The 16,584-nt window shown below is 39.3% G+C and overlaps 3 protein-coding genes across 3 annotated transcripts; all 3 read left to right on the plus strand.

Annotated features, from left to right (window-relative positions):
• Positions 1–2,276: 2,276 nt before the first annotated feature.
• Positions 2,277–5,917, plus strand: LOC148919487 (uncharacterized). Its single transcript, XM_008221517.3, has 2 exons — positions 2,277–4,924; positions 5,104–5,917. Exons 1-2 carry the CDS (start codon positions 2,335–2,337, stop codon positions 5,451–5,453), a joined length of 2,940 nt encoding a protein of 979 aa, XP_008219739.2. The 5' UTR covers positions 2,277–2,334; the 3' UTR covers positions 5,454–5,917.
• Positions 5,918–11,729: 5,812 nt separating this feature from the next.
• LOC148919488 (putative leucine-rich repeat receptor-like protein kinase At1g35710) lies at positions 11,730–13,165 on the plus strand. The gene is made up of 2 exons (XM_089047162.1): positions 11,730–12,412; positions 12,870–13,165. The coding sequence occupies exons 1-2, from the start codon at positions 11,812–11,814 to the stop codon at positions 13,163–13,165; spliced, it is 897 nt and encodes a 298-aa protein (XP_088903288.1). The 5' UTR covers positions 11,730–11,811.
• Positions 13,166–14,052: 887 nt separating this feature from the next.
• On the plus strand, positions 14,053–16,565 carry ANNAT1 (annexin 1). The gene is made up of 5 exons (XM_008221453.3): positions 14,053–14,209; positions 14,682–14,827; positions 15,093–15,311; positions 15,616–15,828; positions 15,910–16,565. The coding sequence occupies exons 1-5, from the start codon at positions 14,134–14,136 to the stop codon at positions 16,204–16,206; spliced, it is 951 nt and encodes a 316-aa protein (XP_008219675.2). The 5' UTR covers positions 14,053–14,133; the 3' UTR covers positions 16,207–16,565.
• The last annotated feature ends 19 nt before the right edge of the window (positions 16,566–16,584 follow it).

Genomic DNA, 16,584 nt, shown 5'->3' on the forward strand with positions numbered 1-16,584 from the left:
TAACCGTGCCCCTCTTCACTTGACTTACCCAGCGGAGCGTAATAATGAAAAAGGCTATCTCCCTCGTACTCCCTGTCGAGACTCCCACGGCTTAGAGTGTCGATGCGAGCTACTCGGTTCAGATAAGGGTTCACGCATCTCTCCCCGTCAGAACTTTTACCTATCTGGGTTCGAGCTTCGATGCAAGCGACGCGTTCCGTAAGTTGCCGTAGCATCCTCCTAATTTCCTTCATGTCGTTGTAGTTGTCAACACGACCCTCCATCCAAAAACCTCCCCGATAAAGCAGATCTTGAGCCATAACTCTGATACCAATTGATGGGGATTGAGATCAGGACACAGGTCACCAACCACATATACGAGCACCGAAATCTAGGGTTAATGCAAACTCACATATATCGTAGCAAATCCATGCCACAAATAAAACTATTTCATTAATCATCAACATCAACTCTCCTACAACTATTACATTAGCCTTATTTATAGGCTTTACAAGACTTGGGCACAAAGATTGCTTGGTCCAAAAGTAAACTAATTAATTATAAAATCACACATAAGTAATAAAAGATATCATAAAACTATCTAAATAAGAAAATAACAATATATCAAGAAATAACTAATTAAATGGTAAATATCTATCTTGATCCACTCTTATGCTCCTGCATCAATATCAAGCAAAATCATTTTGCTGGATTCTATATGAGGCATGTGTTTCAGTCTCTGAAATCTGGACTCAACTAATTGGGTCACCATTGCAGTAACATATGGATAGCTAGCTTTGGCATCAAGAAGCAAGGGAAGTCTTCTCTCTTGTTGTGACGATAATAAGTTGTCATGAATGTCAATCAACAATCTCGTCAAACAAGTTTCTCAACACGGGTTTTTATTACAGGTACTCTGTTTTTAAACTTCTTATTTTAGTCCCCAAACGTTCAAACCAATCAATAGTTCCTTTATATTTTGTTCTTACATCAATTTGGTCTTTGTTGTTGCATTCCAACAAAACTTTGTTAACATTGGTCATGTATCATCCATCACCTGACCAAATTATGTCATGAAAATATAGCTCAATTTAGTCCTATAACTCAAATTTTTGCTCAACAAAATCATCTGCTTTCCATTCAAGGTTTCACATTTAGGTTTCATCAAGGAGAGTACACAGCTTTGTTGAGCAACATATGTATCTTTTTTTTCCTTTGTTTTTTAGGGTTTCAATTTCTTCATCCAAACAGAGGGTTAAGGATCACATTGATTGATTGGAAAGTTTGAGAATTCAAATGAGGACTTTTGAAAAATTCAAGGACCATTCATGACAAAAACCCTTCTCAGTATCTTTCTATTCGAAGAGGCTACGTTTGTTGAAGCTTGTTACCTACGATATACCATGTGACATAGTGTCAAGCATTCAGGTGGGAAACTTCTGAATCGAGTTAGTTTTCCAGTCATGCGCATTGAGTTGAATGGCTCCTTTAATAAGTTATTTTGTCAATTCTTAGTTAAAATCGATAAACACGCTTATTTTAAGGCCTCTCAAACTCTCAATAGTAGCCAAGTCAAGTGATAAAGACAACGAATATATAGATTTCAAGTGAAGCCACTATCTTGACTCATGGGTCATAATAATAGGAAGGAGAAAACGGCATTCAAGTATCAACCTCATTTCACTAAAGTTAAGCAACAACATGCAAACTTTCCAATTTAAACATTACAGATAACATACAAAGACTTTGACTGAAGATATGTATAGGAAGGAGAAAACGGCATTCAAGTATCAACCTCATTTCACTAAAGTTAAGCAACAACATGCAAACTTTCCAATTTAAACATTACAGATAACATACAAAGACTTTGACTGAAGATATGTATGCTTCTGTCCTATTTTTCAATGTGTCAGCGTTCTAATATTTTCTTGTTAGAGAAATTTTATTGAGACCCTACAATCCAAATAAGAAAAAATATAAAATAAACAAGTTGATGAAAACAAAACAAACCATCAATTACGCATTCCTATTCCATCTTTGTCAAACACCCCAAAAATACAAGATGGAAAAAAAGGAAGATAATTTTTAACAGACTCAAACAAATAAATCTTTGACAATGCTCAACTGATTATAGATGAGATTCGAAAGACTTTTCAATGCTCAACTGAACCCCAAAGACTAATCCACACTATATATAACTAGTAAGGCACAGCCCATACAATATACGTAATCAAGAGCACAAGGAACACGCTCTCAAAGACTTTTCAATGCTCAACTACTGAACCCCAAAGACTAACTCACATTATATATAAGGCACGGCCCATAAAATATACGTATACCACACAAACAATAACCATGACATCTTTAACTTCCGCTAAACTATTATTCCTGCCTTATTGCCTTCTCATCTTCTTGTATGTTTCATCACCAAATTGGGTTGCTTTTACTTCAGCTACTTCTACTTCTGATACTGAAGCAAAGGCTCTTCTCAAATGGAAAACCAGCTTATTTCCAAATCAAGCCCTCAATGACCTCACCTGGTACAACCCTCCTACTCATAATAATAATGCCAACAATTCTTCCAGCACCAATCCAAAACCAAGAACAAGACCATGCACTTGGACTGGTGTTTCATGCAACTCAGCTGGAAGTGTAAGCAAGATAGACCTTTTCAACAGGGGTTTACAAGGTACGCTACATGAGTTTTCATTCTTGTCCTTCCCTAATCTTGAATATCTTAACCTTAGCATGAACAAACTCTTTGATGCCATCCCACCTCAAATCAGTAACCTCTCCAAACTCATCAATCTAGATCTCTCAGATAATAAGTTGTCAGGAAAAATCCCACCAGAAATTGGTTTCCTAACAAATCTTCAGAACCTGTACCTATATAAAAACAAGCTAAATGGCTCAGTTCCTCAAGAACTCTTTGGTGCCATCCCACCTCAAATCAGTAACATCTCCAAACTCATCTATCTTGATCTCTCAGATAATAAGTTGTCAGGAAAAATCCCACCAGAAATTGGTTTCCTAACAAATCTTCAGAACCTGTGCCTAAATAAAAACAAGCTAAATGGCTCAGTTCCTCAAGAAATAGGCCAGCTTAAGTCTCTTTCTGTTCTAAATCTCAATGAGAATAGACTCAGTGGTCCTCTTCCCATGTCAATTGGTAATTTGAGAAAATTACAGCTTCTACACCTACGCGATAACCGACTCTCAGGTTCCATTCCTCAAGAGATTGAAAATCTCATGAATTTGGTTGGGCTGAGACTTGCCAGAAACAATTTCACTGGTCATTTGCCACAGAACCTTTGCCGAGGTGGATTGCTTGTAAATTTCACTGCAAATGGCAATCGTCTCATAGGTCGGATCCCCAAAAGCTTGAAAAACTGCAAAAGCTTATACAGATTCCGCCTCGATGGAAACCAACTCACTGGAAATATATCTGAAGATTTTGGTGTTTATCCAAACTTGAATTTCATAACTCTAAGCAACAATAGATTTTATGGTGAACTTTCACATAAATGGGGCAGGTCTCTGCATCTAACAAACCTTGAGATTGCAGGGAACAATGTTACTGGCTCCATACCACCCAAGATTGGAAACTTGACTCAACTGCATTTGCTTAATCTTTCTTCAAATCATTTAGTTGGGAAGATCCCTATGGAACTTGGAAGGCTGACTTTTTTGGTGAGGCTTATACTGAATAACAATCAACTTTCTGGTGGTATACCTCAAGAACTTGGTTCACTGACTCACCTTGACTATCTTGACCTGTCCACTAACAAACTGAGCCAGTCAATTCCAAGTAGCCTAGGGAATTTTGTCCAATTGCACCACATGAATTTGAGCAACAACAAGTTGAGCCATGGAATCCCAACTAAGTTGGGTAGGTTAGTGCAACTGTCAGTGCTTGATTTGAGTCATAATAATCTTGCTGAAGAGATACCAACTGAATTTAGCAAGTTGGGTAGCTTGGTGACACTAAATCTCTCCCACAATAACCTCTCTGGTGTTATTCCAGAGAATTTTGTGGAACTTCGTGGCTTGGAGTTTGTTGACATATCATACAATCAATTAAGGGGTCCTATTCCACACAACAAAGCATTTCAAGAGGCTCCCATAGAAGCATTGCAAGGGAACAAGGCTTTGTGTGGCAATGTTACAGGTCTACACCCCTGCAATAATAGTCCTGTTGAAAAGAAGCATAACTCAAAAATTGGTTTCAAAGTTGTGTACTGCTTTATCATGCTTCCTGTATTGGGAGCATTTATGCTTGCTTTCTATGGAATTTTTATCACTTCGCGAAGAAAAAGGGAAAGCCAACAAGAAGAACGAAGTGACATTCACCCAAAAGAATTCGAATTGCGCGCAATGTCAATCTTTGATGGAAAAGAATTGTATGAAGAAATTATAAGAGCGACTGAGGATTTTGATGCTGCATATTGGATTGGGAGGGGGGCAGTTGGAAGCGTATACAAAGCAAAGTTGCCCTCAGATGACTTGGTAGCTGTCAAGAAATTCCACATTCCATGTGATGGTGTGTGGAGAAAAGAATTCTTAAACGAGGTAAGGGCATTAACTGAGATACGCCATCGAAACATTGTCAAACTTTATGGTTTCTGTTCACATGCACGGCATTCATTTTTGGTTTACGAGTACCTTGAAAGGGGTAGTCTGTTTTCAATCTTGTGCAATGATGAAGAAGCTAGGAAATTGGATTGGATTAAAAGGGTGAACATCATTAAAGGTGTGGCTCATGGTTTATCCTATATGCACCATGATGTGTCTCTGCCAATTGTTCATCGAGACATATCCAGCAAGAACATTTTGCTAGACATTGAATATGAGGCTCGCATTTCAGACTTCGGAACTGCTAAGATTCTAGATTATGAATCATCAAACTGGACTGCGGTTGTAGGCACAATTGGATACATAGCACCGGGTACAATTCAACATCTTGTGTTGTTTTCATCAGATGGTTTGGATTTACATTCTTGGCAACATAATATGTCACATACTGTCTGACTTGAGAGCATTTCCCCTGTTTACATTGTTCTCTTAACTTCTCATATGAGCATCTCTCTCCTAAAATAGAAAACTTATGTTTACCCTTTGTGGCAGAGCTTGCTTACACATTGAAGGTGACAGAGAAATGTGACGTCTATAGTTTTGGGGTGTTATCTCTTGAAGTGATTGAAGGAAAGTACCCTAGCAATCTAGTGGGGTCTGCGTTGTCATCTGCAATCTGGGGAGGCAAAATGTTGGGGGATGTGTTGGACGATCGCCTTGCGCATCCCACTGGTAAAATTCTGGATGAAGTTGTTACCATCCTAAAGCTAGCAGTTGCATGCTTACATGAAAATCCAGAGTTAAGGCCTACCATGCATGACATTTCTTGTAACATTACAAATCTCCCATACACAGAAACACAAATAGAGGGTTGTTGGTACCGTGACCAACCGAGCAACTAGCTAGGCTAGATCATCCACGTGCCATGCTTTGAGAAGTCATCACCTTCCAACATGCCGAAGGAAGACACTTCCGAAGCAACCAGCCACCTGCCGAAGGAAGACACTTCAGAAGTAGCCAGCCACCTACCGAAGCTTCTGACTGCCGAACCTAATCTCCAGGGACACGTGTCACCACCAGAGTAAGCTGCACAAGTCCCACATCGGAAAACTACAAGAGATGGAGACTCCCCATCACCTATATAAGAAGACTGCTATTTCCTTAAAAGGGGACTGGCTCTTGTGGACTCTATCTTCTAGTCTCATTGTCTTCGGGTCTTGAGTCTTGACTTTTGGGTCTTGACCTTTGGGCCTTGGACTATCGGGCTTTGTACCTTAGGCCTTGGGCCTTCTTCCCTTTATCTTTGGGTCTAATCCCCTTGTACAAATGTGAACAAACATTATCATAATTAAGGGTGAACCACGTATATCTCGTCTTCTGTATATTTATCGCTTGCCCAAACTTCACACACATGCTGAAGGTCCTCACCTTCACCCATCATCCACCATTCCGCATCTATCTAAGTTGACCCTCCCAAAAAGAGCATCAACAGTTTGGCTCTGTCTATGGGAATCGAAACAAGAAGCCTTTGTCGATTCTACCTTCTTCAATGCCCTTCGACACCCTTATAATCAATATCACTTAATTGTCATTCGGCAATACCCGTAGTGAGGCAACTTTGAGTCACAAGGCACCAAGATGCCGAAGACACCACTCTTGCCGAAATCTCTATCATATATGTGGCATATTCATTATTTTTACAAATTATTTAATATTGGAAGAACTCATTACTCTTGGGATGAAGAAAAGTCATGTCCATTATTTCCAAAAGATAAAACACATTTGCTTATCTTATATTTTAATATATTTATAAGCACGCAATTCAATGATTCCATATATTATTCAAGTAGCTGACATAAACCATGGAGCAAGTTCAAAAGCACGGGATGGAAAACTCCAAAGGAGCGATTATAGCATCCCCCAAACAGATCGATTGGCCAAACCAAAAGGCAACCATATGCTCCATATTCAACAAATTCACAAAGCAGTGGGCAGTAACCATGCTTGCTGCCAATTCTCCATTTGCTCCAGAAAGTTCTAAGAGAAATTTCTCCTGAAAGCATCGAAGTATCGGAGAGACCATCCTTGCCGAGACCACTGCAAGGACCCCATGCTCCAAAGCTGCCAGTCGGTAGCCATCCTTTGCCAAACTTACAGGAGTCCCCTAAATATCTTCTTCACGGCTCCTGCCATTCAGCAGGGGCTCTGTGGCGGCTATGTTTGGGCGTGAATTTTGGCAAGGGGTTCTTGAGTCATTAAACCACCGATCAGCAACTACCTTTTCTCGACCTCTATAGCTCGAACCAAACTGCAAATCGCCGAACGACACCTAGTCGAAAAAAAAAACAAAGGAAGACAAATATGAAAATTGCTCAAGACACCCATTTGGTCATAGCTTGCTAAGGCACATATAATCTCTCAAGCCAAACGGCAACCCATCTGCAATTACATGGCCCCTTCATTTCATGTAGCAAGCTGAGGCGTTGGAACCTCTTCCATCTCTACATTGCCGAACCTTTCATGTTGGAAATGGATACCGCAGCTTTTGAATTGCTGCCATAAACAAGAAGCCTCATGGGACAAAGGCAATACTGCATGACTACCATTCAGTAGATATTCTTACTGCTTCCCTGTCTTCTTTCAGACTACACGAACCACCAAATTTATCAAGGCACCCAAAAAGAGTGGGCTCATCGCCACTGCAGCTCAAAATTACCAATCAGCACCTCTGCCTTAATCTCAGGCATCACTCTCCATCAAACTGCAAAACATTTGCAGCAGCATAAAAATTTAAATGGATTCAAAACACCAACACACCAAAGACATATATTAGCAAAAGCACCCTACCGTTTGGTCACCTTGAAGAAAGCTCCCACCAACTCATTTCAGCTTTTGCAATAAAAGGTGGACGCAAGCCGCATGGTTCATAAGATAAAAAATATAGGAGAACCAAACCAAGGTTCCAAAGGTTCGCGCACACCCAAGGCCACCCTGGCCTGCTTGCCAAACGGCAAGCATCGGGTCGAAGGAAAATTCTGAGCAGTCGAGCTTGTGTTGCCACACCATTGGGCTCGAGAATAATTTGTGCTGCCATACCAAAATTTAGTGTGCTCACAAACTCTCTTTCCCAAACACCCTTGCCGAAAAGCTGCGGAGACTGATGCTTAGTTACTAAAGATATACGACGCACGACCTTGCTGAAGCCCTTACCAAAAACCCTTCTGCCAAAAGCCCATACACCAGCCCTTGCTGAAGCCTTACCATAGCCCATGCACCAGTTGAAGCCTTACCAACCTATGCACCAACCTTTGCTGAAGCATTACCGCAGCCCATGCCCACGCCTTTATGAAGCCCAAGAAGCTCGAGCCTGGCCTAAGCCCATCCTGGCCTCCTTGTCGAACGACAAGGCTCGTGCCAAAGAGATGGAGGCTCACAAGCGGCTCCAGAGGCTCAAGGTGCTTCCACCAAAAAAGGAGCAAAAAAAAAAAAAGGATATTATTATTATTCTTTCCTAAATAATAATAAAAAATGCATACTTGCATTTTTCCCTTCAGCGCCCTTGTGCTTTTGGCAACCCCCTTGCCTTTGGCACCCTGTGCCGTTCAGCACCTTCTCTTGCGACATGCAAGTTTTATACCTTCGGTACCCTCGTGCCTAGGCAGATTGCCTTGCAACATGCAAGCTTTATGCCTTTGGCATCCCCTTTGCCTTCAGCACCACCGTGCATAAGCCTACTGCCCTGCAACATGCAAGCTTTATGTGGCCTTCGACACCCCCGTGCCGAGGCACATTTCCTTGCGACATGCAACCTTTATGCCTTCGGCATCCCTTCGCCTTTGGCACCCTCATGCCTAGGCACATTGCCTTATAACGTGCAAGCTTTATGCCTTTTGCATCCCTTTTGCCTTCGGCACCCTCGTGCCTAGGCACATTGCCTTGCAACATGCAAGCTTTATGTCTTTGGCATCCCCTTTGCCTTCGGTATCCTCGTGCCTAAGCATACTGCCTTGCGACATGCAAGCTTTACCTTCAGCACCCCTTTCCCTTTTACATTTTATCTGGCGACATGCAAGCTTTGCGCTATCGGCACCCTTTTGCCTAGGCAAATCGCCTCGCGACATGCAAGTTTGAGCCTTCGCACCTTCATGCCTAGGCACACCGCCCTGCGATATGCAAGCACTAGTTGCATCCACGTGCCATGCTTTGAGAGGTCATCACCTTCCAACATGTTGAAGAAAGACACTTCCGAAGCAGCTAGCCATCTACCGAAGCTTCTTGCCGAACCTAATCTCCAGGGGCACGTGTCACCTGATAAGCCTATATTTTATATATATTTTATGCCTCTTCTACTTATTTATTTGTTAATTTCCTTGGATTAAATTGGTTGTTTTAATTGGTTTTGTGAGATTTGTGAAGGAATTGTAGAAATATGAGAAAGTGTGCTAAAAAGGGCAAGAAGATGAAGATTGAAGATTAATCAAGTCAAGAAGCCAAGTCATTCCTTTTGTCACAAGGAATGTTGTCAAATTTCCTAGTTCAAGATGTTTCAAGTCTTATCAAGTCAAACAAGGAGAAATAAAGAAGACCCTATTTTAGAAGGAATCCTACTGTTATAACAATTGTAATTATACCTTATATAGGATTTCTAATAGTCTTATAAATAGGAAGTTTAGGTCATTGTTCAAAGCACCCATCATCCTCCATCACCCATCACCCATCATCCTCCATCCTTCATCATCCTACAAATTTATTAATAAGGTTAAACTTGAATTTAAATGTGTTTTTTTAAAAATATTGTTGGGTGAACTTGAATATTTATAGGGTTTGATTAAAACATCTATAAATATATGATAGAACCGATTTTTTTTACACATCAAATAACCGATTTTTTTAAATAAATAAAAAATCTGAAGAAAGCAAGCAAGCTAATAAATAACCGATGTATTTTGTGTTGATAAATTAAAAAATGAAGTTGACTATTGGCATCGGAGGAGCACAATAATCAAATGAATTTATCCAATAAACGACAAAACAAACCGTCAATTACGCATTCCTATTCCAAAGACTTTTCAATGCTCAATTGAACCCCAAAGACTAACCCACACTATGTATAACTCATAAGGCACGGCCCATACAATATACATATACCACACAAACAATAACCATGACATCTTTCACTTCCGCTAAACTAGCTAAACTATGCTTCCTGCCTTATTGCCTTGTCATCTTCTTGAATGTTTCATCACCAAATTGGGTTCCTTTCCTTCTGCTAGTTCTACTTCTGATACTGAAGCAAAGGCTCTACTCAAATGGAAAGCCAGCTTATTTCCAAATCAAGCCCTCAATAACCTCACCTAGTACGATCGTCCCACTCATAATATTAATGCCACCAATTCTTCCAGCACCAATCCAAAACCAAGAACAAGCCCATGCACTTGGACTGGTGTTTCATGCAACTCAGCTGGAAGTGTCAGCAAGATAGACCTTTTCAATAAAGGTATACAAGGTACGCTACATGCATTTTTATTCTTGTCCTTCCCTAATCTTGAATATCTTGACCTCCAGATGAACAAACTCTTTGATGTCATCCCACCTCAAATCATTAACCTCTCCAAACTCCACTATCTTGAGCTCTCTCTCAATCAATTTTCTAGGAGAATTCCACCAGAAATCGGTCGCTTAAGAAATCTTACATTTCTTGGTCTCTCTGAAAATACATTTTTGGGGAATATTCCCAATGAGATAGGCAACCTGAAATATCTTGTGGAGCTATATTTGAATATGAATCAACTCAACCGGTTCAATTCCAAGATCACTAGGCTATCTAACAAGCCTTACCCATCTCTATCTCTATAGTAATAAACTTTCTGGTTTGATTCCCAAGGAGATAGGGAACTTGAAATCTCTTGTAAATCTAGTGTTGTCCTATAACAATTTAAGTGGTCTCATCCCTCCAAATATTAGTAACTTAATAAACCTAAACGCTTTGTACTTGCCTTCAAATCAACTTTCTGGTTTGATTCCCAAGAAGATAGGGAACTTGAAATATCTTATGATCTTAGGATTGAGCAGCAATCAACTCAATGGATCAATTCCAACCTCATTTGCTAACTTGAGCAACTTGGAGATCTTACTCCTACGCGATAACCAACTTTCTGGCTCCATTCCCCAACAGTTAGAGAATCTCAAGAATTTGACTACCCTAGCTTTGGATACAAACCAATTGTCTAGTTATCTACCCCAAAATATTTGCCAAGGTGGAAAACTCACAAACTTAACAGCAAGCAAAAATAATTTGACTGGTCTAATCCCCAAAAGCTTGAAAAATTGCACGACCTTAGTCAGACTCCGTCTTGAACAGAACCAATTGACAAACAATATTTATGAAGACTTTGGCATTTATCATAATCTTCTTTTCATAGATGTAAGCCATAACAACTTGTATGGAGAAATCTCGCACAATTAGCAAAAATGCCCAAAGTTGACAACCCTATGACTTGCAAGAAACAACCTTACTGGGAGCATCCCACCTAGGATAGGCAATGCAACCCAAATTCATGAGCTAGATCTCTCTTCGAATTATTTAGTTGGGTTAATTCCAATGGGATTCGGGAGATGGACTTCTTTGGTGAGGTTCATGTTGAATGGAAATCAACTTTCAAGTCATATACCCTTTGAATTCGGATCATTGATTGATCTTGATTATCTTGACTTGTCAACAAATAAATTCAGTGACTCAATTCCCAGCATTCTAGGTGACTCGCTCAAATTATACCATTTGAATTTGAGCAACAACAAGTTATCTAAAGCAATTCCACTTCAGTTAGGGAATTTAGTTCAATTGAATGTCCTAGATTTAAGTTATAACTCACTTGAAGGTAAGATACCATCAGAAATGGGCAGTATGCGGAGTTTGGTGACGCTCAATCTTTCCCACAACAATCTTTCAGGTTCCATACCTTCAAGTTTTGAAGAGATGTACGGCTTGTCGTACGTTGACATATCTTACAATCACTTCGAAGGTTCCTTTCCCAACATCAGTGCATTTCGAGAAGCTCCGCCAGAAAGATTGAAAGGGAACAAAGGATTGTGTGGCAAAGTTGGAGCTCTACTGCCACCTTGCAATGCACATAGGTCAAAAAAGGACCACAAGTTAATATTCTCTCGCTAGCGGTATTTGTACTTCTATATGCTCTCTTTACAATTGTCTTTGTAATAGTGCAAAGAAAGAAGAAGCATCAAGATACTAAACAAAACCACATGCATGGAGAAATTTCCTTTTCAGTTTTAAATTTGGATGGAAAATCAATGTATGAGGAAATCATAAGGGAAACAGAAGATTTTGATTCCACATACTGCATTGGGAAGGGAGGACACGGAAGCGTCTATAGAGTGAATTTGTCATCTGGAGACGTAGTGGCTGTGAAGAAACTCCATATGCTATGGGATGGCGAGATAGAATTTCAGAAGGAGTTCTTGAATGAAGTAAAGGCACTCACTGAGATAAGACATCGGAATATTGTGAAGCTCTATGGTTTCTGCGCACATAAACGACACTCATTTTTGGTGTATGAGTATCTTGAAAGAGGTAGCTTGGCCGCAATGTTGAGCAAAGATGAAGAAGCTAAAGAGTTGGGGTGGAGTAAAAGGGTGAATATTGTTAAAGGCTTAGCTCATGCCTTGTCTTACATGCACCATGATTGCTTGCCACCGATTGTACATCGTGACATCTCAAGCAAGAACATTTTGTTGGATTATGAATATGAGGCCTGTGTTTCAGACTTTGGCACTACTAAGTATTTAAATCCAGACTCAACTAATTGGACTGCCGCTACAGGCACATATGGCTACATGGCACCAGGTAATATTGTGATTCCATGTTCTTTGTATTTAGCACTTTTTAAGTTTTTGCTTTTAAACCAATGCTTCATTTTCATCATTAGGAATGGTTAACATAAACACATTTTCACTTCTTTGATTTCGAATATATAACTATTAGATATTTTTTATGTGAATGATGATGGAAACTTTTCTTATTTAATTCTTTTTCTTTTTCAACATCCATCTTTTAATTCTTTTTCTTCTTCACTGTCCAGCTTCTATTAAGCTATCTTTTTTAGTTCTAAAAAAGAACCAAATTTCCTCGATTTTGTAGGTTGTGTGCTTTAATGAATTATTAATTTGATTGGGAAATTGTGATTTCCTCACTGTCCTTTTTCTAAGAAGCAATGTTTTGAACACTTCAATCTCAGTCTCTTATTTTACGTGTGTACAATTGATGCATGATACAATTTCTTCTATGTGCTTTTTCTGGGCAGAGCTTGCATATACAATGGAAGTGAACGAGAAGTGCGATGTTTATATCTTTGGAGTTGTCACACTGGAAATAATTATGGGAAGCCATCCAGGAGATGTTTTCTCATCTTTATCATCAGGGGCGTCATCATCGTCCTCAACTGCATCACCTGCCCCTGAAATGCCAATTTCGGAAGTTCTGGACCAACGCATCTCCCTACCCACAAAACAAGAAGCAGGGGAGGTGGTCTCTCTGGTCTTAAGCTCTAAACTAATAAGTCGATTTATGCATGATACAGTTTTGTTAAAATTCCATTGAATGGTTATGTCTATTAACTAATAATGCCACTTCTGTGAGGTTTTCTCTTAGCAGAGCTTGCTTACACAATGGAAGTGAATGAGAACTGCGATGTTTATAGCTTTGGTGTGGTTACATTGGAAATAATTATGGGAAAGCATCCAGGAGATCTTTTCTCATCTTTCTCATCAATCTCTTCATCCTCCTCCTCCTCCTCATCATCATCATCTGCATTACCAGCCCATCAAATAACAATTGTGGATGTTTTGGACCAACGCATTTCCCCTCCTACGCATCAACTTGCAAGCGAAGTGGCCTCTCTTGTGAAGATAGCATTTTCATGCTTGAATTCCAGCCCAAATTCTCGTCCAACAATGAAACAAGTTTCTCATTTCCTCTCAACTTAGATACTGCATTTGTCGAAGACGGTGCATATGATGACATGTGGTGAATTGCTTGCTCCTGATCATTTGGCTCCCTGATCAGAATGTGCTTCTTTTTTATGCACATTTCACTTTTCCTGTATCTTCTGTTTAGAAGGATTCTCCATAGATGTTTCCTTCTTGTAATTTATTTCATGCACGTGTGCGCTATGCTATGGCTCTATGTATACTTTATCTAGGAGGTTTTATAGTTTGTTTATCCTTGTGAGGAAAAACAAAATGAAATAAGACAAAGGTTTTGTTTAGTAATTTTATATACTGTGTAGCAGCAAATACCGACGAGAATTTGAAATTGTAAACCACCCCAAAATCATTAATAAACAATTCAATTGTGAAAATTAAATGACCAAGACCAATGTAACAGAAACAAATATAGTATTTGACGTGGCGATAATTGCAAGGGCCATACTATATTACTATATATGGATAGCTACCAAACACCATATATATAATATAGAAACAGAGGTTCATAGACCAGAGCCATTTTCGTTTTCGATTTTCTTGCACACATACAGAGAGAGAGAGAGAGAGAGAGAGAGAGAGACGATGTCGACGCTTAGAGTTCCTCAACAAGTTCCTCCTGCATCCGAAGACTGTGAGCAGCTCAAAAAGGCCTTCAAAGGTTCCTTCTTTATTATTTTTCTGATCTTTTACTCCCTCGCATCATTTCTTGTTCTGATCCTAAACCACCCCATATTTTGTAATTGGCTTTATGATTGATGATTGATCGATCCCATTTCACCGATCCGATTGTTAGTGTTAGATACAACGTAAATGAATGTGATTGCTTACTTTTGTAAAACGGTGATGCTTTCACTCTGCACCAAAGCTCTGTTTGTATCAGAAGAAAATAATGCATTTGGGATAATTTATCTAAAAAGAAAAAAACAATGATCTGTACGTATAGATTTATAGAAGGTTTGTAAAGGACCTGATTTGACATGAAAATGGTATTTTGTCATGAATAAATAATTATAGAAAACAGCTAAAATAGTTTAGACCAGAGTTTATCTTCTTTCTTTCTTTTATGTGACTTTTCATGATTGGGGTGTTTGGTTTCATATAATCTTGAATTTTTATCAATACAATTGCAGGATGGGGAACCAATGAGGACTTGATCATATCCATCTTGGGGCATAGAAATGCCGGTCAAAGAAAGGTGATCCGACAAACTTATGCTGAAGCTTATGGAGAAGATCTCCTCAAGGAGCTGGAAAAAGAACTTACAAGTGATTTTGAGGTCAAATTAAGAATGCACTCTAGTTTTTGCATTAGTTGAGATAATTTGACTGCATGTTTTACATAAATTGTTACCATGATTGATTTTTGCCAAGACAAGGCAGAGATTTAGCTCATTGTTTTCAGCTATCTTTTCTCATGATTGGATAAGAATCCATGATACTAGTTTTCACAAGTTTAATGTTTGGCTGATTAACTTTTGGGAGGAAGCAAGCAGATCGTTGAAAGGGCTGACATATTTGGGTTTCTGAATTTCTCTTAACCAGAGGAGTATACTGCTTTGGACACTTGATCCAGCTGAACGTGATGCATTTTTGGCCAATGAAGCAACAAAGAAGTGGACTAAAAGCAATCAGGTTCTTGCTGAAATAGCCTGCAGCAGGTCTTCACATGAACTACTCATGGCAAGGCAGGCTTATCACTCTCGCTATAAGAAGTCCCTCGAAGAGGATGTTGCACATCACACAACCGGGGACTTTCGCAAGGTACAGCTGCTAGAGTATAAGTTCTTTCAGCCTAGAAGGGATATAGTTTATTTTCTAAGAGAATTCTCCCAGCCCCAATCAAGAGCAATAACTAAACTTCCTAGCAAAGAATTGACTAAATTTATCCATTGATATGCCTTTAGTTTCTTTTTTTTATTTCCAAAATGTCAATGTTAAAAAGTTTATTTTTGTTGGCCAACGTATATTTTGGTATGAACTTAACATATCAAGTTTTATCTCATTTGAGAATTTCACTGTATTTGTACCAAAAAAGAGAATTACTATCTAACTTTGCTCCTCCCAGCTTTTGGCCCCTCTTGTTAGCTCATATAGATATGAGGGAGATGAGGTGAACCTGACACTGGCAAAATCAGAGGCTAAGCTACTCCATGAGAAGATCTCAGACAAGGCCTACAATGATGAGGATATCATCAGGATTTTGGCCACACGGAGCAAAGCACAGATCAATGCAACTCTCAATCACTACAAAAATGAATTTGGGAATGACATAAATAAGGTACACAAGTGAGCTTTGCATAAACATTTTTTTCCTAGGTATCCACAGAGGATTGGATTTGATGAGTGTTTCTATTCACAGGATTTGAAAGCTGACCCCAAGGATGAGTACCTTGCAATACTAAGAGCCACAATCAAGTGCTTGGTCCGCCCTGAGAAGTATTTTGAGAAGTCTCTTCGTCTGGCAATCAACAAACGAGGAACAGATGAAGGAGCTCTCAGTAGAGTTGTCACTACAAGAGCTGAGGTTGACATGAAGCTTATAAAGGAACAGTACCACAAAAGAAATAGTGTCACTCTGGACCAGGCCATTAAAAAAGATACTATTGGCGATTATGAAAAAATGCTTCTGGCCCTGGTTGGACATGACGATGCTTGAGCTGTTCTAGTCTAAGAGTTGTACTCTTTGTGGTGGTTTCCTGACTATGTTTGCTTTTTTATGTCTGTTCGAATAAAACTATCTGCGGCAATCTGATATAACGTCTTCATATTATGAAATACATAGTTGCCGTCAGTAAACTTGAAGTTAGAGTTGAGAGTTTTCACAACTTTCTACTATATTAGACAGCAGCCCCTGGTTGGCTTCTGCATTCTTTGATAGCGATCCATCAGTTAAGTCATTGGAAATTTTTTTTAAATAATTGCAAGCCATTTACATACTAGAGATTAAAGGCAAGTGTGAAGGGTAATGTATCTTACTTGCGATTCAAGTTATACATTCTTGTTCATAACACCAAACCCTCGTCGTATTCATTTA

The sequence above is a fragment of the Prunus mume genome, linkage group LG2, assembly GCF_029339155.1.
Source record: "Prunus mume cultivar Tortuosa linkage group LG2, ASM2933915v1, whole genome shotgun sequence".
Taxonomy (NCBI): Eukaryota; Viridiplantae; Streptophyta; class Magnoliopsida; order Rosales; family Rosaceae; genus Prunus; species Prunus mume.